This window comes from Dryobates pubescens, chromosome 19 (genome assembly GCF_014839835.1).
Source record: "Dryobates pubescens isolate bDryPub1 chromosome 19, bDryPub1.pri, whole genome shotgun sequence".
Taxonomy (NCBI): Eukaryota; Metazoa; Chordata; class Aves; order Piciformes; family Picidae; genus Dryobates; species Dryobates pubescens.
In genome coordinates, this window is record NC_071630.1 from 1,019,479 (window position 1) to 1,042,731 (window position 23,253).

Consider the following 23,253-nt stretch of genomic DNA (forward strand, 5'->3'; position numbering starts at 1 on the left):
AGTGCAGGGGATGTGTGGTCATGGAAACGTCTCCAGAAAAAGAGAAAAAAAAGGGTGGGGGGAAGAGGGCTGAGAGGGCTGACTATGTCCCAGCAGCACCACTGCTGTGTGGGACAAGAACTGGCTCATTTCCCATGGAGGAAGGGGCACAGCTCACTGCATCTGCCTAGCGCAGCCCCAGCAGCTCCTTCTCCCACCTGTCCCACGCTGCCCTTCCTCCCATGGCACTCTGAGGAGCGGTGCTGGTGGCAGTGGTGAGGCTTACCTGCGGTGGGACTCAGCAGGCGCTCTTTGCAGCTGAGGAGCTGGGAGCACTGCAGTCCAACCAGCTACTGCTAATAGCCTGTGTGGGAGTGTGCCGAGAGCCCCTCTCCACCTGAGACGCACAGGAGTGCCGCCGCAGCCAGGCTGCAAAGCCAGCCCAGCAGCGTCCCAGGTGCCTTCCCCCGAGGAAGACGTGCCGCCAGCATCCCTCCCAGCTGGCATCCCTTGCCCCACTGCCTTCAGGTCATCTAGGGCTGAAATGTGGCTTGGAGACTGAGGAAGAAACTCCACCATCAGTCACCAAGCAAGCTCTGTGGGACTTGCGGCACTTAACAGCTGGGAGGGGGGAAAAAAGCCAACAAAGGCGACAGGAAACGTGCCTGGTTATTGTGTGGAGCGCAGGAGCTACCCCACAGGGACCAGGGCTCCCTGCCAAGGAAAGGGGCAGATGCTTCTGGGCAAATTCTCCTGCAAAGGGAATGTTCCTCCAGAGCCCTGTGGCCCAGCAGGGACCCCTCGAGGCTGCCTGGTAGGAACAGTCCCCAGGTGCTGCTCCGATCTCTTTGGGCCAGGCTCTGAAAATGAGGCAAGGAGCTGTCTGTCCATGGTCCCCATGCACAAGCAGGGTCGGATGGAGGAACCTGGAAACTCCAGGCCAGTCAGCCTGACCTCAGTGCCAGGGAAAGTGATGGAGCAGATTATCCTGGCGGCAATAACTGCACCTGAAGGATGGCCAAGGGCTCAGGCCCAGCCAACATGGATTTAGGAAGGGCAGGTCCTGCCTGAGCAACGATTAGGTGACCTGTCTGGTGGACGTGGGGAGGCCTGTGGATGTAGTCTACCTGGACTTCAGCAAGGCCTTTGACACCATCCCCCACAGTAAACTGCTGGCTAAGCTGTCAGCTCGTGGATTGGACTGCAACACTCTGTGCTGGGTTAGGAACTGGCTGGAGGCTGAGCCCAGAGAGTGGTGGTGAATGGTGCCACATCCGGCTGGCAGCCAGTCACCAGTGGTGTGCCCCAGGGATCAGTGCTGGGCCCCATCCTCTTTAACATCTTCATTGATGATATGGATGAGGGGATTGAGTCAGTCATCAGCAAGTTTGCAGATGACACCAAGTTGGGAACAGATGTTGGTCAGTTAGAGGGCTGAAGGGCTCTGCAGAGGGACCTTGACTGACTGGACAGATGGGCAGAGGCCAACAGGATGGCATTCAACAAGTCCAAGTGCTGGGTGCTGCACTTTGGCCACAGCAACCCCATGCAGAGCTACAGGCTGGGGTCAGAGAGCTGCCAAATGGAGAGGGACCTGGGGGTGCTGATTGACAGCCACCTAAACATGAGCCAGCAGTGTGCCTAGGGGGCCAAGAAGGCCAATGGCATCCTGGCCTGCATTAGGAATAGTGTGGCCAGCAGGAGCAGGGAGGTCATTGTGCACCTGGACTCTGCATTGGTTAGGCCACACCTTGAGTACTGTGTCCAGTTCTGGGCCCCTCAGTTTCAGAAGGACATCGAGACACTTGAACGTGTCCAGAGAAGGGCAACAAGGCTGGGGAGAGGCCTTGAGCACAGCCCTATGAGGAGAGGCTGAGGGAGCTGGGGTTGTTTAGCCTGGAGAAGAGAAGGCTCAGGGGAGACCTTATTGCTGTCTACAACTACCTGAAGGGAGGTTGTAGCCAGGTGGGGGTTGGTCTCTTCTCCCAGGCAACCAGCACCAGAACAAGAGGACACAGTCTCAAGCTGCACCAGGGGAAGTTTAGGCTGGAGGTGAGGAGAAGGTTCTTAACAGAGAAAGTTGTTACCCACTGGAATGTGCTGCCCAGAGAGGTGGTGGAGTCCCCATCCCTGGAGGTGTTCAAGAGGGGATTGGATGTGGCACTTGGTGCCATGGTCTAGTCATGAGGTCTGTGGTGACAGGTTGGACTCGATGATCCTTGGGGTCTCTTCCAACCTTAGTGATACTGTGAGACTGTGAGACTGTGCTGGTCAGTGGTCCCCACGGCCAGCCCTCAGAGCGTGAGGAGCAAGCACAGCGTGACTGCCACGGGGCCTTCTGCTCAGCCTGGGGCCTGCAAAGCTGCGGGAGGCCTGCGGTGCAGACCCCAGGGCCTGCCGGAGCTCATGGAGCCCACAGGGCTGAGGGAGGTTCTTGAGGGGCTGCAGGGATTCCGGAGCCCATGGAATCGAGAGGGGTCCTGGAGCCTGGGGAGTCTTCTGGGACCCACAGAGAGGAGAGGGGTGCCGGGTCCCGTGGAGCTGCGGTGGATCTCGGAGGATCTCCAGGTTCCTGGAGCCCGCAGGGCTGAAGGGGGCCCAAGGCCCGCAGAGCCGGGACGACCCCGCGAGCAGAACGAGCGCCCCCGGCCGTGCGCTCCTGGCGGCCCCGGCAGGGGGCGGCAGAGCAGGGGAAGGCGGAACCGCGCCCCTGCCGCCGCCTCCGCCAATCGCCGGCGCCTGGCCCCAGCCCCGCCGCCGCAGGCCCTGTCGCTGCGAGATGACGTCAGGAGGCGGTGCCGAGCCGCGGGCCGGAGCGGGCCGAGGTGAGTCCGGGATCGGCCGCTGCCCGGGACCGCCCGTCCCGCTCCGCCTGGGCTAGCCCGGCCCGGCTTGGGCGGGCAGCCCCTGCCGCCTCCTCCTCCTCCTCTCTCCCTCCCGAGACGGCTCGGCCGCGCGGCAGCGGTGCGGCCCCGGAGGCGTAGGCGAGAGGGCCCCAGCGCCTCAGCCCTAACGCTGCCCTGGGCCGCGGGTACGGGCGGGCTGGGAAGGGAGCCCTGACTACCTCCCGGAGCGTCCCCTCAGCCATGCAGGACGGGCGCAGTGGTTCCTAGGCCGGGAGCAGAGCCTGCCGCGGGGCGAACTCCTAGCCCTGTATCCCCGCTCCCCGCAAAGGAGCGGGGAAAACTGGCCTGGTTATGGAAAACGATCCGCATTTTGGAATCCCCGGGTTGTTTGACCGATTCTGGCCTAGAACCGGCTCTGACACAGCTGTCTGTGGTGCTGCGGCAGCCCCGGCCCCAGATTTCCCGTCTGAAGCGCACGGAGGCTCACCTGGCTGCGACCCCGTGGCTGAGCCGGGCAGCGGGGTGTGCTGGGGAAGCTGAGGGCACGGGGCCCCGGCCTACTGCGGGTGGAAGGTGGCGGAGTGCGAGCGGTTGGTAACGCAGCTCGGAGCTGGCGTCTGCAAATTCCCCGCCATGGCCTCTCATGGAAAAGCAAAGTTACATAGTTTCGAGGCATTGAGGTGTGGTGGTGGAAGGTCTGTTAGGCCTCGGGGAGTGGCTGACATGCCTTATCTGTGGAGGTACCCTTCAGATACTAAACAGCGCAGGCCCTGATACATTCTGAGAGGGGGAAGATGCTCCTAAATCAGCAGGAGCTGAGATGTTGCCCTGCAGTGCCCCAGGATGCGAGGGTCTGGTTGTCCAAGGAGAGGAGTGGGTAGACAATGAAGTCTGAACCCCACTCTCCTCCTCACCACTGACACAACTTGGACAAGGTCCTGGGCAGCTTGGCACCTGCTAAGTGTTTGATTTCCCTCCCCTGTGGGGCTTGTGGTACCCCATTTCTCTCCTGCTTTAGTTCCTTCTCCCAAGCCCTTGGTGGCTGTCACACAGGAGCATTTCCACCCGTTCTGACATGGGGCTGGCTGTTTGGTTGCTGGCCATGGCACACAGCCCTGAGGTCCTATGTGCTTCCCTGAGTCCCTGACATGGAGCCACCGGCGTGCTGGTGGCTGCTGCCTGCTCTTAGTGGTGTCTGGATTTGTGTGCAGTGTTCTCAAGCTTAGAATTTGAACCTGGGAACTTTTTCTTCTGGGTGGGACAGTTTGCACAAGTGCGTTTCCATGTGTGGGGTTGTGGATGCTCCTGTGCCACTTCTCTTGTAAATTCTTGTGTTGTAAGGTGCAGCCATGCCAGGGAAAGCTCTCTGGGGAGGCATTATCCAGCACTAGCTGCAGTTCTGGGGCACAGTGCTTCATTTGAGTGAGTGCCCAGCTACAGGATGGCTCTCAGGGAAAGGTTTCTAGGACACTAGGTTTGGTTTCCATTTCTTGCACTCTGCTGCAGTCACGTTTGTGCCTGGTCAGTGTGCTGCACTTTGTGGTCCTGCCAGGAGGTCTTCTCTGAAGATGCTTTGATGATGCCTGACTGGTTCTCAGCTAAAGCCTCATTTTCTTTTCAGGTTGGATGTCTAAACTGCCAGCAGTCCCTCTACAACATTTCTTGTTTCTCCATGGAATTCTGATGGAAAGCCAGCCAAGGTTCCCGGAGTGCTGCTCCTGCTGAGTAGTTGCTTTAGTGGTGGTGAATGAGTAAAGATCTGCTTGGTGATGGTATGGTGAAAAGTTAACACTTTAAAGTTTTTCTGTAGCCTTCTGTGATTCACCCTATTGATGGGCTCTAAGCCAAGGAGTAGGAATTTAAACTGCTGGGCTAACTGCCAGAGCACACACAGGCAGTTCCTCCATCTTCTACCAGTCAGACTGTTTCAGTCAGCACCTAAAGATGTGCTGAAGTCCAGCCAGTTTGGTTCTGCTGGAATACAGTCTGGGGAGCAAGACCTCCCTTGGCACTAGCCTGGAATAGCTGCTGCAGCTTACAGCTCCATATGGAAATCCAGAAGTGCTGCTTACTACCTGAGGCTGCAGAAGGAAGCAAAGCTGAGTCAGGGTGTTAAAAGGTGCCAAAGCCCACTGTGATTTCTTGCAATGAGGGAGTTGCTAAGCTGGAAGAGAGGAGAGGTTTGAAGTGCTGGCACAGCTTCAATGTAACAAGTTGCTGAGGGGCTTGGTGGAGTTTCTAGTGAGGCATTTCCAAGCTCTAAGATTGAGAGTCTGAGGAAGTTGAGCAGATTAAACAAAGTGAAGGAAAATGTTCAGCTCTTCCCTTAGTTTGCTTTTATTAAATCATTGGGGCAGGGCAAGATCTCCAGGGCTCTTTTCTGACCTCAGCTGTTCTGTGACACTGTTTCAGTGCTGAGCTAGGAGCATTGAACAAACTGATCAGTAAATGGAGATCCTGTGTGATTGCCACAGACACCTGCTCTGCCCCTGGCTGCTGTCTGTGGTTTGTATGGTACCAGGGCTGCACTGAGATGTGAGCCACCTGCACTGTTTGGAACTTCCCCACCTTGTCTCCTCTTGATCTATTTCTTCCCATTCTTTCCCTAAGGTGCAGATGTGGGTGTTGCCCCGGGTGTGGTTCCCACTGCTGCCGCTGCCCTGGGACAATGCCTTGACGGGCATTAACCCCCTTCAGTGATGGGCTGTGGGACAAGCAAAGTGCTGCCCGAGCCCCCCACAGACGTGCAGCTGGACCTGGTGAAGAAGGTGGAGCCTTACATGGGCCACAGTGACATCTACAAGCACTTCATCAGGGATGAACGTGGGTGTGCCCTCAGAGCTGGCTGCCCCTCCCCACCACAGCTCGCTCAGCCCTGCACTGGCAGCCCCCCACCCGCCCAAGCCGTGCAGCCTGAGCCCCGCCGCAGCAAGGTGGCCAAGTACCGTGCCAAGTTCGACCCCAGGGTGACGGCCAAATACGACATCAAGGCCCTGATCGGCAGAGGCAGCTTCAGCCGCGTGGTGCGGGTGGAGCACAAGGCCACCAAGCAGCCCTATGCCATCAAGATGATTGAGACCAGGTACCGGGAGGGGCGGGAGGTGTGCGAGTCGGAGCTGAGCGTGCTGCGGCGGGTGCGCCACACCAACATTATCCAGCTGATCGAGGTCTTCGAGACCCATGACCGCGTCTACATGGTGATGGAGCTGGCCACCGGCGGAGAGCTCTTTGACCGCATCATTGCCAAGGGCTCCTTCACCGAGCGGGACGCCACGCGCGTGCTGCAGATGGTGCTGGATGGAGTGCGGTACCTGCACACGCTGGGCATCACCCACCGTGACCTGAAGCCCGAGAACTTGCTCTACTACCACCCGGGCACCGACTCCAAGATCATGATCACAGACTTTGGGCTGGCCAGCGCACGCAAGAAGGGCGACGACTGCCTGATGAAGACCACCTGTGGCACCCCGGAGTACATTGCCCCCGAGATCCTGGTCAGGAAGCCCTACACGAACTCTGTGGACATGTGGGCGCTGGGCGTCATCTCCTACATCCTGCTGAGCGGCACCATGCCCTTCGAGGACGACAACCGCACCCGCCTGTACCGGCAGATCCTGAAGGGCAAGTACAGCTACTCTGGAGAGGTGAGTCCTGGGGGAAGCTGGACGAGAGGCTCTCCCCAGGGGGCTTTGTGCTGACCAGAAGCTGGCAGTTGTGTGGAGGGCGGTGGCATTACCAGGCTAAAACAAAACTGGTGGTTCTGGCTCTGTCCTGGTCTCCCACAGCGAGGTGACCCTGAGTGGGCGAGGGACAGGCTCTGGGTGCTTACCTGGATTTTACCAAGGCCTTGGACACTAGGCCCCAGAGCATCCTCCTGGAGAACCTGGCTGCCCATGGCTTGCAGGGGAGGAGGCTTTGGTGGATAAAGGCTGAGGCTGGGCACAGAGAGTGGTGGCAATGGAGTGAAATCCAGTTGGGAGCTGGTAACCAGTGGTGTCCCCAGGGCTCAGTGCGGGGCACAGTTCTCTTTAATCTCTTCATAAATGATCTGGGTGAGGGATCAAGGGGTCTGTAAGTTTGCAGATGACACCAAGTTGGGTGGCACTGTTAATCTGCTTGAGGATAGAAAGGCTCTGCTGAGGGACCTGGCCAGGCTGGATCCATGGGTTGAGATCGACAGTATGTGTCTGGGCATGGTGGGAGATCCTGAACTGCAGCCAGAGCAGGGAGAGGAGCAGCACAGGGAGAGGATTCTGCCCCTCTGCTCTGCTCAGACCCCACCTGCAGCACTGCCTCCAGTTCTGGGGCCCCCAGCACAAGAAGGACCTGGAGCTGCTGGAGAGGCTCCAGAGGAGGCCACAGAGATGATCAGAGGGCTGCAGAACCTCCCCTGTGGGGCCAGGCTGGGAGAGTTGGGGCTGTTGAGCCTGGAGAAGAGAAGGCTCCAGAGAGAGCTTAGAGCAACCTTCCAGTACCTGAAGGGGCTCCAGGAGAGCTGGGGAAGGACTTTGGCCAAGGGCTGGAAGTGCCAGGATGAGGGACAATGGCTTTGAACTGGAAGAGAGGAGATTGAGACTGGAGATGAGGAAGAAATTCTTGGCAGTGAGGACAGGGACAGACTGGCACAGGTTGCCCAGGGAGGCTGTGGCTGCCCGTTGCCTGGAGGTGTTCCAGGCCAGGCTGGGTGAGGCCTTGAGCAGCCTGGGGTGGTGGGAGGTGTCCCTGCCCATGGCAGGGCGTTGAAACTGGGTGACCTTTGAGGTCCCTTCCAACCCTAGCCATTGCATGTCAGCAACGAGGCTGTTGAGAAGTTGGTCCTGGTTTCTTTGGAGCGAGAATGCACAGAACATTTGGCTGTGCTGCAGACAGTGCCTGTCTGGGGTGCATGCAGCAGCAAAGATTTCATGGGAACAGCATCTTCTCTGTCCTGTGAATTTTGAGGCTGTGGGGTGGAGGAAAGAGTGTAAGATACGAAGTTCCCAGAGCTGGGACAGTTGTGGCTGGGCAGCAGGCAGCTGGCTGCTGGTCAGTGTCACACAGCACCTTGAGCTCTCTGAGCAGCGGTGTTGAGCCCCATGTGTTGAAAGGTCTGGTCAAAGCCTAGTCAGAGGACAAAGCTGTATGGAGAGAGGAATAAAAGCCAAGATGCAGGCTGACCTGAGAAGAAGTTCCATCTCCTTGGAAAAACCCAAGTAAGGCCATGTCCAGCTCATCTAATTGCTTTCTTAGCACCGCTCTCCTCTGCTGCAGTGTGAGGGCTGCCTGAAGAGGCTCTTAGCAGATCAGGAGGAGAGGTCTCCCATAATAGGTTATTCAGGTGGTGCTGACATCACGGCTCTGATTATCTGTTGTGTCTCCTTCTGTGCTTTCTGAGCTGCTGGGAGTAATGTGCAGGGTGAGGAGTGCAGAAAAGCTTTTGGCTTTGTAACTTGGTGTGCTGCTCCTCTGAGCCTCCCCGGGCAGGGCTCTGCGGGGCTGCAGAGGCTGCGCTGGATATAGCCTGCTGCAGTCACACTCTCTGCCTTGTTCTGCTAGAGCTCACTTGAAGGAGCAGTTGGCAACGTTTTAATTGAAATCTTGGGGATAAAGCTGAATTCTGGGGGTCTTTTTGGAGCTTCAAAGTATGAGGAACAAAGTTGGAACCTGATTCACAGTGTCCTTAGAATTTGCAAGTGCAGAAATGAACAAGGGGCCATTGTTCTGCTGCCAGGACAGGCTCTGGTCCTGGCTCAAATCTGCTCCTTCTGCCGAGTGCTGGTGCTTTGATGTTGCTTCACACATCTGGAAAGGTTGCAGGAAGAAGAGGAAGATAATGTTTGGTTAAATTGGGAAGCTGAGCGAGGCTCTCTGGGTTGTGTTGCTTTCATACCTGACCTGGGCTGATCAGGTGCCCCTGTGCTGTGCTCCTGTTGATGAGGTAGCTTTGTGAAGTGTGCTCAATGCAGGGGAGGTTGGAGTGGGAATGGCTTTTCATTAGCTTCAACCCAAAGAGCTTGTTCTAAACAATGGTGCTTGTGGGCACACTGCTAAACATAGACTCCCTGAGGTGACTGGCTTGAGCAGCCTGAGCTGGTGGGAGGTGTCCCTGCCCATGGCAGGGAGTTAGAACTGGATGATCTTTGAAGTCCCTTCCAATCCAAACCATTCTAGGATTTTATGAAGGCAGATTTTGAATCCATATTTGTGGCCCCTACTAGCCTGACCATAGCAGTCTCTGGGACCATGTTTTAGCCTTCTTGGGAGAAGAAAAACGTTTGTAGGGAGAGCAGCTGCTCTGCTTTTGCCTTGCGAGCCATGTCAGGTGGTTGAAATGTTTTACAGCAGCCCTGTTGGGAGAGATGTGCCTGCATTGATGAATAAAAAGTTGATGTTTTGTTTCCCCCTGTAAGCAGAACCTGTTTTTTTTATATAAATTGCTGAGGCCTTTGCCTGGACAAAAAAAAAGAAGGGGAAAAAAAAACCCAACTAAATTTTCCATGGAATGTGCTTTTGCCTGGGCTGGGGCTGGCAGGACGCAGTGGGTTTTGAAGTGCAGCACCCAAAGTGTTGGTGAGATGCAGTCAGATGGCCCTGCCTTGAAAAGGGCACAGTGCTCTGCTTTGAAGAGCTGCAGCACTTGAGCAGGATGAAAGTGATCCTCTGGCAGCCCCACACAAAGCACAAATGGACCTCTCCTGGCTTCTGCTGCTCTTCCCATTCAGCACAGCGGCTCCGGGGGTGTCAGCAGAGGGCATTTGTATTGCTCCATGCACGTCTGGGAGCTGAAGTGTTTGTCCAGATCTCTCCTGCTGCAGGAGTGGGCATCTTGGGCTCTCTGAAGCATAATAAGGTTAATTAAAACCTGGAAAATTCTCTGGCTGCGTGGCTCAGTGACCAGGCTGCTGCAGCACCTGCCCAGGCTGCTGCAGCACCTGCCCAGGCTGCTGCAGCACCTGCCCAGGCTGCTGCAGCACCTGCCCAGGCTGCTGCAGCACCTGCCCAGGCTGTGCAAGGAAACAATTCATCTGCTGGCAGAGAAAGGCCTGTGCCAGGGAGAGGCCCCGGGAACCTGGCTGTCCACTGGGAAATAGACTCCCCTTTGCTTTGCCTGCCTCCTGAGGCTTCTGGAGAGGTTTGTCCCTCTGATGGAGTTGCTGTGTCACAAGGCAGGGACAAGCAAGGTGGAGGTGGGGTCTGTTGCTGCATCTGTGGACCCTAATAGAAGCGTGGTGGGGGTGGCATGGTCTTTCTGCAGAGTTAGGGATGTAGGGACAAAGGGACAGGGTAGGAGAAGAATATGAAGCTGTCTCAGTGCAGAACATGACAGAAAGGGGTTGAAGCTTCAGCCACCACTGATGGCCTTGACTCCTTCACAGCCTCCTAAACACAGACAATTCCTCTTCTGCCTTTGCCTGATGTTGTTCCTCTGCTTTCTAACTACAGCTGTCTCCTCCTTGTTGTTGGAGATCAGTACCACAGGGCAAATCCCTGCTTCAAGGTCAGCTGCTCCTGGGGGAGCTCTTGGGCATGGTCTGGTTCTGTGGTGGGTTGAAAGGAAAGGCCCAGCTTTCCCTCCCCCACTAAGAAGAAGTAAGGGGAAAAAAAGCCCACAGCTAGCCCAGCTGGTGAAAGCAAAGGGGAGGCTGCAGTTACAAAAGCAGTTTTGGAGGGCAGGGAACTTCTGTACACAGCTGGACAGAATCTACAACATACACAGAAATGCACAGCAAAGAAACAGCAGGAATAGGACCCCTAGCAGAGGGGGCTTCCCCCTGTACCCCCTTCACCCCCTACCTCCCTTCCTCCCCAAAGAGGGTAGAGAAAAGGGGAAATAGTAAAGCAGAAGAGGCCTAGGTACAGGAGAGGTAGTTCTTATCTGTCGTTTGGCCAGGAGCAGCCAGCTGGAAGGGAGGCGAAAGGAAGCGAAACGAAACATTCCAGCCGCTCCGGGTCTTGAGATCTCACTGCCCCACAGGCCACCAAGGAGACTCCTCTAGAATGCAGAATACTCACAAACATTTAGCCAGAGTGCACAGCCTCAAACGGTCAGAGGTGGCTGCGACACGGGTGGGAGCTGTGCAAGGCAGGGCTGTGAGCAGGTCCCTTGTTGCAGACCCTTTTGGGTAGCTGGACCTGACAGAATTTGAACAATCTGTTGGATGTTGGCTCAGAATTCCTCTGCCCTCAGTGTGGGACCAGCTTAGCATTTGAGTGTGCTCCTGTCCTGTGATGAGACACAGGAGGTTAAGTGAGGATAAGTGTAGGGCTCTGCACCTGGGGAGGAGCAACCCCAGGCACCAGCACAGCCCAGGGGTTGTCCTGCTGGAAAGCAGCTCCATGGAGAAAGGCCTTGGAGTGCTGGTGGGCAGCAAGTTCTGCATGGGACAGCAAAGCGCTCTTGGGGCCAGGAGGGTCAAGGGCATCCTGGGGTGCAGCAAGAAAAGTGTGGCCAGCAGGGCTAGGGAAGTTCTGCTGCCCCTCTGCTCTGCTGAGACCACACCTGCAAAACTCTATCCAGTTTTGGTCTCCCCAGTCCCAGAGAAACAGAGACCTGCTAGGAAGAGTCCAGGGGAGGCTATGAGGATGATGAAGGGCCTGGAACATCTCTGCTGCGGAGAAAGGCTGAGAGCCCTGGGGGTGTTTGGCATGGAGAGGAGAAGGCTGAGAGGGAACATGATCAAAGTCTGTAAATATCTGAGGGGTGGGTGCCAGGATGAAGGTGCCAGGCTCTGTGGTGGTGCCCAGTGGCAGCACAAGGAACAAGAGGGATGAGCTGGAACCCGGGAGGTTCCACCTGAATGGGAGGAGAAACTTGTTTGGTGTGAGGGTGCTGGAGGCCTGGAGCAGGCTGCCCAGAGAGGTTGTGGAGTCTCCTTCTCTGGATATGTTCCTGTGTGACCTGCCCTAGGTGACCCTGTTCTGGAAGGGGTCCTCTCCAGAGGTCCCTTCCAATGTTCAGTGACCAGAATATGAGACAGACTCACAGGCTGGTGGGAAGGGACCTTTCAAGCTCATCTAGCCCACCCCCCTTGCAGCCAGAGCAGGTTGCTCACAGCCCCGACCAACCTGACCTGCAATGGTGCCAGCCATGGGGCAGCTCCCACCTCTCTGGGTAACCTGGGCATGCAGAGCCAAGGCTCTCCCCACCCTCAGTGTCAAATATTTCTCCCTTCTCTCCAGCCTGGATCTTCCCCTTGGAGCTCACAAGGCAGCAAGTCAGGGTTTTTGCTTCAGATAGCTTTTGCAGCTGAAAAGAGATTTCAGCTATTTTGGGGGAGCTTCTTTTGGTTCTGGCTAAAAAGATATTTCCTAAACCCAGAGTTTTTCTTGGTAGCCTCTTTACCTAATCCCTGAAATCCCTAAATCTGCCAAGATTGCAGATGAGCTCTCAGCCTGGCAGAGCCCAGGGATTTGGGCTGGCTGTTAGGAGCTGGCAGAGGTGGCTCTAACCAATAATGCTTTGAGCCCTGCAGCTCAGACTCCAAAAGAGGGAACCTGGAGATACCTCTAGAAGGATACCTCCAGGTTCCCTCTTTCGGAGCTTGAGCTTCAGGGCCGATTCTTCTGCTCCCCCCCCACCATTCCCAGCCCCCTGTGGAGTGCCAAGAGAAGAAATGCCAGGCATGTTTTCCAGCCTGTTTGTTCCTCCAGGGGTGCTTGTATGGATTTCCCTGCTGACTGAGCTTTCCCTAATGTAGCAGATTAGTGCTGGCTGCTGAGGCAGGAGCCATGCTGGCCAGCTGAGCAGAGGCAGAATGTTCTGGTGGTGGCTGTCAAGAGGGACCTGCTGTTAGCATGGTGTGTCCCTGCCTGCTGCTACAGCTGTGTGCCTGCAGCTCAGCAGCTTCCATCAGCACCGAGCACCCTGCCCAGCAGCTGTAGCCAGTGCTGTGTGCAGGCTGAGGGATTAACCAGAGGGTTTGATTTTTGTGCCTAATAAGGATGGAGCTCTCACAGGGAAGGGATTTGCATGTTTCCTGCCTTTGTCCATGCCTGAGGACTCATTTCTAAGAGGTTCTTTCAGTCTGGTCTTGTGTAGTTCAGACATAAGGGCTGACTCAAAGGGCTTCCTCTAGAGCTGCTGGTAGGAATGCCTGAGTTGAGCTTGTTCTGCTTTGTCCTTCACCATTCCTTTTTATTAGCTTTTAGCTTTAGAAGCTTCAGAAATTCTTGGTGGCATCCTTAAGCTCAAGCTTTTGCTCAAGAGGCTGATGCTGTAAAATGAAGAAAACTGGCTTGGCTTTTGATTGAGAATGAGACATGATGAGACATGAGTACATGGCACAGTCACCTGCCAGCAGCCATCATCTTAGAGGGGCCTGCACACTCTGCATGGATGGACCAAAGCCAATGGAATGAGGCTCAACAAGGCCAAGTGCTGAGTCTTGCACTTGGGTCACAGCAGCCCCAGGAACACTCCAGGCCTGGGGCAGAGTGGCTGGAAAGTGCTCAGCAGAAAAGGCCCTGGGGGTGCTGGGTGGCAGCAGTTGGAAATGAGCCAAGGTGTGCCCAGGTGGGCAAGAAGGCCACCAGCAGCCTGGCCTGGAGCAGCAATGGTGTGGGCAGCAGGAGCAGGGCAGGGATTGTCCCTCAGTATTGGGCACTGGGGAGGCCACAGCTCAAATCCTGCTTTCAGTTTTGGGCTCCTCACTCCCAGAAGGATACTGAGGGCTGGGGCAGGTCCAGAGAAGGGCAACAAAGCTGGGGAAGGGTCTGGAGAACTGGGATGGGGAGGAGCAGCTGAAGGAGCTGGGGGTGTTTGGTGTGGAGAAGAGGAGGCTGAGGGAGACCTCATTGCTCTCTATAGTTCCCTAAGAGGAGGCTGCAGTGAGATGGGGTTGGGTTCTTCTCCCTAGTAGCAAGTGACAGGATGAGAGGCAAAGGCCTTGAGTAATCCCAGGGGAGGTTTAGGTTGGACATGAGGAACAATTTCCTCACTGAAGGAGTGGTTAAGCCCTGGCCCAGGCTGCCCAGGTGTGGTGGGTTAATGCCCATTCTGAAAACAGAAACAAAGCAGGGGACAGGGCTTGCAGGTGCTTTGCCCTCCCTGCAGGGTGTTTTCCCCCTGGGAAGCTGAGTCTGTTCCACTCCCCACTCCCTGCCCAGCTAGGGTATCAAAAGCAGGGCATTGCAGCTATTAGCTCTCCTTTTGGCTCCTTCCTCTCCTGGATCAGAGCTACTGCAGCTGCCCTCCTGCTCCTCTGCCATGTGGTCAGACCTGATCCTTCTCCCTGCTGCCTCTGTGCCTCTTCAGAGAGAGACTGGGTTTGTATTCTTCTTTCCCACCCCACCTCCATCCTTGTCCCTTGCCCTTGTGAACCTTTCCTGTTATTGTTATATATCTATATTGTTTAAAGACAACTCTTTACCTCTCTACTCCCAGGCTGACTCCAAATCACTGCTTGGTGGATTTGCTCCTTCCCTTTTTCCCCTCTCTGTTGGGAGGGAGGAGGGGGGAACAGGGGAGAGATTCTCAGCCTTGCCCCCATCTGAGCTCTTAACTCCCAGTTAAGGCTCAAACCACCACACCAGGGCAGTGGTGGAGTCCTCATGCCTGGAGGGGTTTCAGAGCCATGGAGATGTGGTGTTAGCATTGCTGGGTTGATGGTGGGACTGGGTGACCTGGCAGGGCTTTTCCAGCCTAAAGCAATCTAAGGATTCCAAAGGTCAGAGGAGCTCCTGTGCCCCAGTGCTTGGCAGAGGGGCTTGGTGAGGCTGGGTCTGCTCTGCAGGTGGCTGTAGCTCTTTCACTCAAGCCCTGCATGGCCTGAGCAGGCCCTGCTTGGAAAGGTGGTGCAGCACCACAGCCTTGTGGTGGACGGCTGTGTGTTGTGCCAGGCTCCTGGAGCTCAGCACCGTCAGCCTGGGTAGATCCACTGAGGAGGGGTAGGAGCCATCCTCACAGAGATCACAGTATGGAGATTCACCTGTGGCCACAGGCAAAGGAATCACAGACTCACACAATGGTTTGGGTTGGAGAAGTCCTCTGAGATCACCCAGTTCAACCAGCACCTCAACACCACCATGGCCCCAGTGCTTGGCCACAGGGTTCTGGAACACCTCCAGGGATGGGGACTCCACCACCTCCCTGGGCAGCCTGTGCCAATCCCTGACCACTCCTGCAGCAAAGAACTTTTTCCTCCTCTCCAACCTAAGGCTGCCCTAGCACAATTTCAGACCATTTTCTCTCCTCTCACCTGAGACTAGGGAGAAGAGCCCAACCCCACCTCACTGCAGCCTCCTCTCAGGGAGCTGTAGAGAGCAATGAGGTCTCCCTCAGCCTCCTTTTCTCCAGACTGAACACCCCCAGGTCCCTCAGCTGCTCCTCCCCAGCCCTGTTCTCCAGACCCTTTCCCAGCTTTGTTGCACTTCTCTAGAGATGCTGCAGCCCTCAGGGTGTTTCCTGTAGTGAGGAGCCCAAAGAGGAGGGCGGGATTTGTGATGTTGCTCACCTGGAGGCTGGGAGCCTTCTCCTCTCACTGGCCTGGGGCAGCCATTGTGGCCTCCCATGCAGACATCAGTGGTGCCTGTGTCAGTGGGCAAGGAGTGCTGAGAGTGAGCTTTGGGCACTGGGAAAAACTCTGCTTCTCTGCTTCCTGCTTTGTCCTGCTCTACTCTTCATGCTGAGCAGAGGCTCTGTGCCTGGAGGCCAGCAGATCATGGTCTCCAGGCTTCCTACAGCTCATCCCAGCTCATCCCCATGGACACCAGCTCTTGTGTTTCCCAACCCTTCTGTGTTGGAAGTGGCCTTTTGTGGACGTGAGTGGCTCGGGGGCAGGGCTGCAGTGGCACTGCTCCTCTAGGGACTCCCAAAGCTCTGCTGCTGGCTGGGGGATTCCTGCCCAGCCCAGCTGAGAGGAGGCCTCCAGTGCATTGGGCTGCCAAGTGCATTGAATTCCTGGTGGCCACAACAAACTGGAGCAATTCCATAGCAGGTGCAATTATTTCTTGAGGATAACAGTAAGTCAGTGCCCAAAACTAGTGAAGAGCAGCAGGTGAGGAGGGGCTGGCTCCTCAGAGGAGGATCTGCTGTGAATCACAGTGCATGGAGAGACAAACAGCCTGAGCTGTGTGGACAAGGAGAGAGGCTGCCTGTGGGGTGCTGCTGCAGCCTGCCAGGCTGGCCTCTGGCAATTCTGGGCAGTGGGCTTCAGAGGCACCACAGGGCTTCAGAGGCCAACAAACCCACTGGTGAGTCCTGACCCCAGTGTGGGCAGAGCTGAGCCCTTCCTTTGGCTGCCTGGCCTGTAGAAGCTGTTGCCATAGCAGTTTCCAAAAAGGCAAAAGCTGCCCTGAGGGGGACAAAGCCCTTCCAGTCCTGTGTCATCTGCAAAGATAGTGAAGACCCCTCCCCTCAGCTGGGCTGGGTAAGAACCCCCCACTGGCAGCAGAGCCCTCACTCCCAGAAGGACACTGAGGGTGGAGTAGGTCCAGAGAAGAACAACAAAGCTGGGGAGGAGCAGCTGAGGGAGCTGGGGCACTTTGGCCAAGGGCTTGGAGTGCCAGGATGAGGGACAATGGCTTTGATCTGGCAGAGGGGAGATTGAGGCTGGAGATGAGGAAGAAATTCTTGGCAGGGAGGCTGGGGAGACTCTGGCACAGGTTGCCCAGGGAGGCTGTGGCTGCCCCCTGCCTGGAGGTGTTCCAGGCCAGGCTGGATGAGGCCTTCAGCAACCTGGGCTGGTGGGAGGTGTCCCTGCCTGTGGCAGGGAGTTGGAACTGGATGGTTTCTGGGTCCAGATCTCCTGAGGCTGAGCTTTCCTAGTCCCCAGTTTCTCAGCCAGGTAACTGTCCCTGGTGTCTAACTGGAGCTTGCTGACATGGTTTTATGAGGTGGAGGTGAAGCCATCCCAGCTAAAACATGGATTGTAGATGCCCCATTTCAACATGCCAGGTCTTTCCCTTGGTATTCCAGCTGAAGAGGTTTCCCTGGCTGTAGGGAGGAGCTCTGTGCTCCTGGGTTTGGTGGTGCTGGAGCTTTGCAGTGTGGCTCCGGCTGAGCACTCGCAGCTCCTGTGGGGCACATGGGCTGGCTGCTTCCACTCCTGATGCTGGGTTATGGAAGTTCACAGCACCAGATGGCTGCGCAGACTTACAGTGCTCTGGATTATCGAAGGGCTGTTGTGTTTTCCTCTTTCATCCTTCCTTTATTCCTCCTCCTCCTTGCACCAATGAATTAATCCTGAGTGCTTGGGAAGGTCCTGCACAGGCTTGAGCCCATCGCAGCTTTTCCTTGGCACCGTTTTGGTTCCAGCCCTGTTCTGCTGCTTTGTTTTGATCACCTGTTTGCATCTGCTGGTGGGTTGAGGGGTGGCCAGGACTGTGGGAGACTCTTTACTGGAGCTTCATCAGGGTTTTAGGCTGGCCACCATCTTACTTCTTCATCATCACCATCTCGTGGTTGCTGTCCCTGACCTGCCCTTCTGGAGCTGACACTTCCTGTTCTCTACAATCAAGTAGGAGCCTGTGCCAGTGTCTCCCCCTTCTCACTGCCAAGAATTTCTTCCTCATCTCCAGTCTCAGTCTCTCCTCTTCTAGATCAAAGCCATTGCCCCTCAACCTTGTGAAAAGTCCCTCCCCAGCTCTCCTGTAGCCCCTTTAGGTGCTGGAAGGCTGCTCTAAAGTCTCCCTGGAGCCTTCTTCTCTCCAGTCTGAACATCCCCAGCTCTCAGAGCAGGAGAAGGCATTGGTTGTTCCTGCACTAACAGCCCCTCAATAGCTGCTGTGAATACCAAGCAGGGGTGGCCATGGGGCTTCAGCCCAGGGGGTCCAACACTGCACAGTCACCCAGCTGGAGCCACACTCGGAGCAGGAGCTCTTGCTTTGCCTCCTCCCCCTTCAGACTCACAGCCCACCTGAGAGCTCTTCAGGCACTGCAGAGGAGGGAGTGTTGCCCAGGGTTTGTCTGGCACGGCTGCAGCTGTGGGCTGGCAGCATGCCCCATGTGTTGTGCAGCTCAGTTCAGGAGATGGGTTTGCAGCAGGCACTGCTGCTCCTGAGGCGCCAGGGCTGCACAGCTCCACCAGCAGAGTTTCTCCTGCTGTCATCAGGGCTGTAGGACACGCTGTGGTGGTGTATTTGTGCTTGACTGAAGTGCTGCTAATTCTGGACCGTGTGGCAGCCAGCTGCTGGGGCTGGTGGAGCTGCAGCCAGCCAGTGAATCACACCAAGGGACAGCAGCTGGAAAGCTCAGCAGGAGAACCACAGACTCACAGGAGGGGTTGGGTTAGAACAGCCCCCTAGGATCACCCACTCCTATCAGCAACCCAACCCCAACATGGCCACTAAACCCCAAACCATGGCCACACAGTTCTGGAACACCTCCAGGCATGGGGACTCCACCACCTCCCTGGGCAGCCTCTGCCAGGCCCTGACCACTTGCAGCAAAGAAATTCTTCCTCATCTCCAACCCAAGTCTCCCCTGGAAGAATTCCAGGCCGTTTCCTCTCCTTCTATCACCTGATTGTACAGAGAAGAGCCCAACTCTACCTCACTGCCACCTCCTCTCGGGGAGCTGTAGAGACCAATGAGGTCTCCCCTCAGCCTCCTTTTCTCCAGACTGAACACCCCCAGGTCTCTCAGCTGCTCCTCCCTAGCCCTGTTCCCCAGACCCTTCACCCCAAAGATGATCAGGGGACTGTAGCACTTCTGCTCTGAGGCTGGACTGAGAGAGCTGGGGTTGTTCAGCCTGGAGAAGAGAAGGCTTTGGGGAGACCTTGTTGTGACCTTCCATACACAAAGGGGTTTGTAAAAACTGGGGAGGGACTCTGCTAGGAGGAAAGTCGAAGGCATTGCACCAGTCCAGCTTAATGAAAGCTGCAGAAGACTCAGCTCCCAAGAGGAACCCATTGGATTGCTCATCACTCCAATTACTTTGCTGTCACCACCAACAGTTAACGTGGAGAACCTGCAATTACCTTCCCCTTCTGGTCAGCAAACACAAATCAGTTTATTGATCTGTTTGTGCAGCCCCAGGTGTCCTTTGCTGCACCACACACACAGAGTTCTTTGGGCTTATTTCACTGTAGCTTTTCCTTTAAAAATAGGTGAGGCCATCTCCTGCTGCAGCTGAGTGCAAGGAGTTCTGCAGTTTCCAAGTCCAGCCCCTGGAGAAGTGTCCTCTCTCCACAAACCTTGCAGCACTTGTCACATCAAGAGTTTTGACTTAGCAAAGCTGCAGGAGCCCTTCTGATCATAGACTCACAGAACCACAGAGCTGTTGGAAGAGACCTTGGGGATCACCAAGCCCAACCACTCCCCCAGAGCTCACACTGCCAGCACCGCTGCTGAGCCAGCACCGCTGCTGAGCCAGCACCGCCGAGCCACCTCCCTCAGCACCACATCCAGGCAGCTTTCAAACCCCTCCAGGGCTGGGGACTGCACCACCTCCCTGGGCAGCCTGGGACAGTGCCTGACAGCCCTTGCTGGGGAGAGATTTTTCCTGACGTCCAGCTGAACCTGGCACAGCTTGAGGCCATTTCTTCTTGTCCTGTTGCTTGTTCCTGGGGAGCAGAGACCAACCCCACCTGGCTCCACCCTCCTCTTAGGGAGCTGTAGAGAGCAATAAGGTCTCCCCTCAGCTGTCTTTGCTCCACACCAAACACCCCCAGCTCCTTCAGCTGCTCCTCCCCATCCCAGTTCTCCAGGCCCTTCCCCAGCTTCGTTGCACTTCTCTGGACCTGTTCCATCCCCTCAGCGTTCTGGGAGTGAGGGACCCAAAGCTGGCACTGGGGAGCGTCCTGCACGGCACTGGGAGATGCCCTGGGTTATGTCTTTTGCTTCTGAGTCTTTGAAAAGAGGAAATTGCTTTTGGTGGCAGTGGATTGCAGCCCTCCTGGGGATCAGGACATCTTTTTCTGAGCCCTGTTGTGCAGGAACAGGGCATTGTATCTGCCTCTGCTGTTTGATGTGCCCCAGATTTTAAACTGGCTCATCAGACAGAGGAGTGAAGGCCCAGAAGCTTTTCTTTCTGCTTTCCCTTTCTCCCCTGACAGGGCTGGCTGTGTGCATTGCACTGAGATCTTCCCTCCATTGCCTGGAGGCATGGACCACAAGTTCCCCATCAGCCAGTAGTGTGCCCTGGAAGCCAAGGCCAATGGTCTCTTGGGGGGCATTAAGAAGAGTGGAGCCAGCAGGTCAGGGGAGAAATACAGCAGTAATTAGCTGAGTTTGTTTCATTAACCCCAGAACTTTGTCAAAGATTTACTTTCTGTTTCCTTTGTAAGCCTTCAGGAAAATTCCTTACACCTGCCATAGAGATGGAATCATCAGTCCAACCATTCTCTAACCCTTTCAAGGCTGGAGCTAACCTATGGCCCTCACTTCCAGGGATGGGGATTCAACCACCTCCCTGGGCAGCCTGTGCCAGGTTTTGAGAACCCTTTCAGGGAAGAAGTTTCTTCTCATGTCCAACCTAAACCTGCCCTGGGGCAACTTGAGGCCATTTCCTCTTCTCCTATCACTTGCTCACTTCCTCCCCAGCCCTCTTTTCCAGATCCATTGCTATGTGAGTGCCTAGATGTGGATGTTTGGAACAGCTGGGCTGAGGTGGCTGTTCTAGGGTTGATCAGTAGCAACATCTTCCAGACTTCCATGTGGGAGTGAGACCGAGTCCCACGGCAGAAAGACCTTCCTGGGCTTGGTTTCAGGGTTGGTGCAGAGGTCAGAGCTTGCTTGCTAGCTGTGCATCTGAAAAGGAAGGCTCAGAAGAGAGCCATGGCTCTGGTGTCAGGGTCTGTCCTCTGTGAGAAGGTGGTGGAAGCAGTGATGACTTTATCAGATACTGAGCAGTGGGCCTGGGGGGAGTGCAGTGGGATGTGGTTGCATTTCTTGTAGCAGCTGTGTGGCTTGGGATGGTGATGTGAGAAGATAAGCTGGGAGGCCTCAGGGCCAGCAGCTGCAGTGAGTTGTAGGTCTGGGTTGTGTGTCTGTGGTACAGCAGCTGGAGCAAGCAGGGCATGGGTGTGTGATTGCTGGGGAAGACGAGGCCAGACAAGGGGGTGAAGGGACCTAGTAGCTCAGAATGTCCATCTGTGTGTATCTGCAGGGACAGGGATGAGACCACAGCAAGGTCTGGTGTCTGCAGGGACAAAAAAGGCCTAGCCAGTTGCTGGAGTCTGGTGATAGTAAGCCCACTAATACCTGTAGGTGTCTGTGGGCTGGAGGCACTGGGGAAACTGGGACCCAGGTCAGCTACTGGGCAGGCTGTGCCTGAGCCCAGCTGCACCTCTGTCCATGTAGGACATTCCTTCCAGTCCAATCTCTGCCCCTTTGGAAAGATTGGTGTCTGCTTCCCCCGGGGCAGGAGCGCTGCCTGCTTCCCCCGGGGCAGGAGCGCTGCCTGCTTCCCCCGGGGCAGGAGCGCTGCCTGCTTCCCCCGGGGCAGGAGCGCTGCCTGCTTCCCCCGGGGCGGGAGCGCTGCCTGCTTCCCCCGGGGCAGGAGCGCTGCCTGCTTCCCCCGGGACAGGAGCGCTGCCTGCTTCCCCCGGGGCAGGAGCGCTGCCTGCTTCCCCCGGGACAGGAGTGCTGCCTGCTTCCTCCCGGGGCAGGAGCGCTGCCTGCTTCCCCCGGGGCGGGAGCGCTGCCTGCTTCCCCCGGGGCAGGAGCGCTGCCTGCTTCCCCCGGGACAGGAGTGCTGCCTGCTTCCCCCGGGGCGGGAGCGCTGCCTGCTTCCCCCGGGACAGGAGCGCTGCCTGCTTCCCCCGGGGCGGGAGCGCTGCCTGCTTCCCCCGGGGCAGGAGCGCTGCCTGCTTCCCCCGGGGCAGGAGCGCTGCCTGCTTCCCCCGGGGCAGGAGCGCTGCCTGCTTCCCCCGGGACAGGAGCGCTGCCTGCTTCCCCCGGGGCAGGAGCGCTGTCTGCTTCCCCCGGGGCAGGAGCGCTGCCTGCTTCCCCCGGGGCAGGAGCGCTGCCTGCTTCCCCCGGGGCAGGAGCGCTGCCTGCTTCCCCCGGGACAGGAGCGCTGCCTGCTTCCCCCGGGGCAGGAGCGCTGCCTGCTTCCCCCGGGACAGGAGCGCTGCCTGCTTCCCCCGGGACAGGAGCGCTGCCTGCTTCCCCCGGGGCAGGAGTGCTGCCTGCTTCCCCCGGGGCAGGAGCGCTGCCTGCTTCTTGGGCAGGTGCTGTTGGCTGCAGCCTGGGAGATCTGCAGATGAAGGAGATGAAGGAGATGAAGGAAGGAGGAAGCAGGATGCCTTGAAGTACCTTTTGGGGGCGGGAGGAATGGATCCATCAGCAGAGCTCTGCTGGACCGTTTCCCTCTCATGGCCTCTTTTGTGTTTCAGCCCTGGCCCAGTGTCTCCAACCTGGCCAAGGACTTCATTGACCGGCTGCTGACGGTGGACCCCGGGGACCGGATGACAGCCCTGCAGGCACTGAAGCACCCCTGGGTTGTCAGCATGGCTGCCTCCTCCTCCATGAAGAACCTGCACCGCTCCATCTCGCAGAACCTGCTGAAGAGGGCCTCCTCCCGCTGCCAGAGCACCAAGTCGGCGCAGTCCACCCGCTCCAGCCGCTCCACCCGCTCCACCAAGTCCCGGCGGGTGCGGGAGCGGGAGCTGCGGGAGCTCAACCTGCGCTACCAGCAGCACTACACCGGCTGAGCCCTGCCGCCGCACCCTGCCGGCCGCCTCCCGGCGCTGCGCCCTGCCGGCAGCAGCCAGGCTCTTCCCTCCCTCCTTCCCTCTAGGTGTCCCCATCCGTCAGGAGCTGTCCCACAGTGCAGAGGATGGCGGCCCGGCCCGGCCGGAGATCTGGGCAGTGGGCAGCCTTGTGAGGTCCAACCAGGGCAAGGGTAGAGTCCTGCCCCTGGGGAGGAACAACCTCCTGCAGCAGAAGGTGACCTGCTGGAGAGCAGCTCCACAGAGAAGGACCTGGGAGTGCTGTATGACTTTGTGGCCAAGAAGGCCAATAGTCCCATGGGGTGCACTCAGAAGACTCAGCAGGTCAAGGGAGGTTCTCCCATCTATTCTGCCCTGGTGAGGCCACATTTGGAGCCCTGGGTCCAGTTCTGGGCTCCCCAGTTCAAGAGAGACAGGGAACTGCTGGAGAGAGTCCAGGGGAGGCTACAAAGCTGCTGAGAGGCCTGAAGCAGCTCTGTGATGAGCAAAGGCTGAGAGCCCTGGGGCTGAGAGTCTGCAGAAGAGCAGCCCCAGAGGGGAGCTGAGCAGTGCTCAGTAAGAGCTAAAGGACCTGGGGGGGGCAAGAGGCTGGGGCCAGGCTCTGTTCAAAGGAGCCCAGGGACAGAACAAGAGGCGGAGATCACAAACTGGAACCCAGGAGGTTCCATCTGAGCAGGAGGAGAAATTGTTTGGTGTGAGGGTGCTGGAGGCCTGGAGCAGGTTGCCCAGAGAGGTTGTGGAGTCTCCTTCTCTGCAGAGCTTCCAACCCCCCTGGCCATTGTGCTCCTGGGCAAGCTGCTGTGGGTGCCCTGCTGGAGCAGGGACTGGATGATCCC

At 57.1% G+C, this 23,253-nt stretch overlaps 1 protein-coding gene across 1 annotated transcript; it reads left to right on the forward strand.

Annotated features, from left to right (window-relative positions):
* The first annotated feature begins 2,771 nt into the window (after positions 1-2,771).
* On the forward strand, positions 2,772-22,406 carry PSKH1 (protein serine kinase H1). Its single transcript, XM_054169919.1, has 4 exons — positions 2,772-2,804; positions 4,447-4,597; positions 5,436-6,469; positions 22,082-22,406. Exons 3-4 carry the CDS (start codon positions 5,525-5,527, stop codon positions 22,397-22,399), a joined length of 1,263 nt encoding a protein of 420 aa, XP_054025894.1. The 5' UTR covers positions 2,772-2,804; positions 4,447-4,597; positions 5,436-5,524; the 3' UTR covers positions 22,400-22,406.
* The last annotated feature ends 847 nt before the right edge of the window (positions 22,407-23,253 follow it).

What these genes read in the sequence shown, in the direction of transcription:
- PSKH1 (XM_054169919.1), top strand. Translation starts at nt 5,525, where the DNA reads ATGGGCTGTGGGACAAGCAAAGTGCTGCCCGAGCCCCCCACAGACGTG. An exon ending in AGTACAGCTACTCTGGAGAG is followed by an intron (nt 6,470 to 22,081) that starts GTGAGTCCTGGG and finishes TTTGTGTTTCAG; the next exon opens with CCCTGGCCCAGTGTCTCCAA.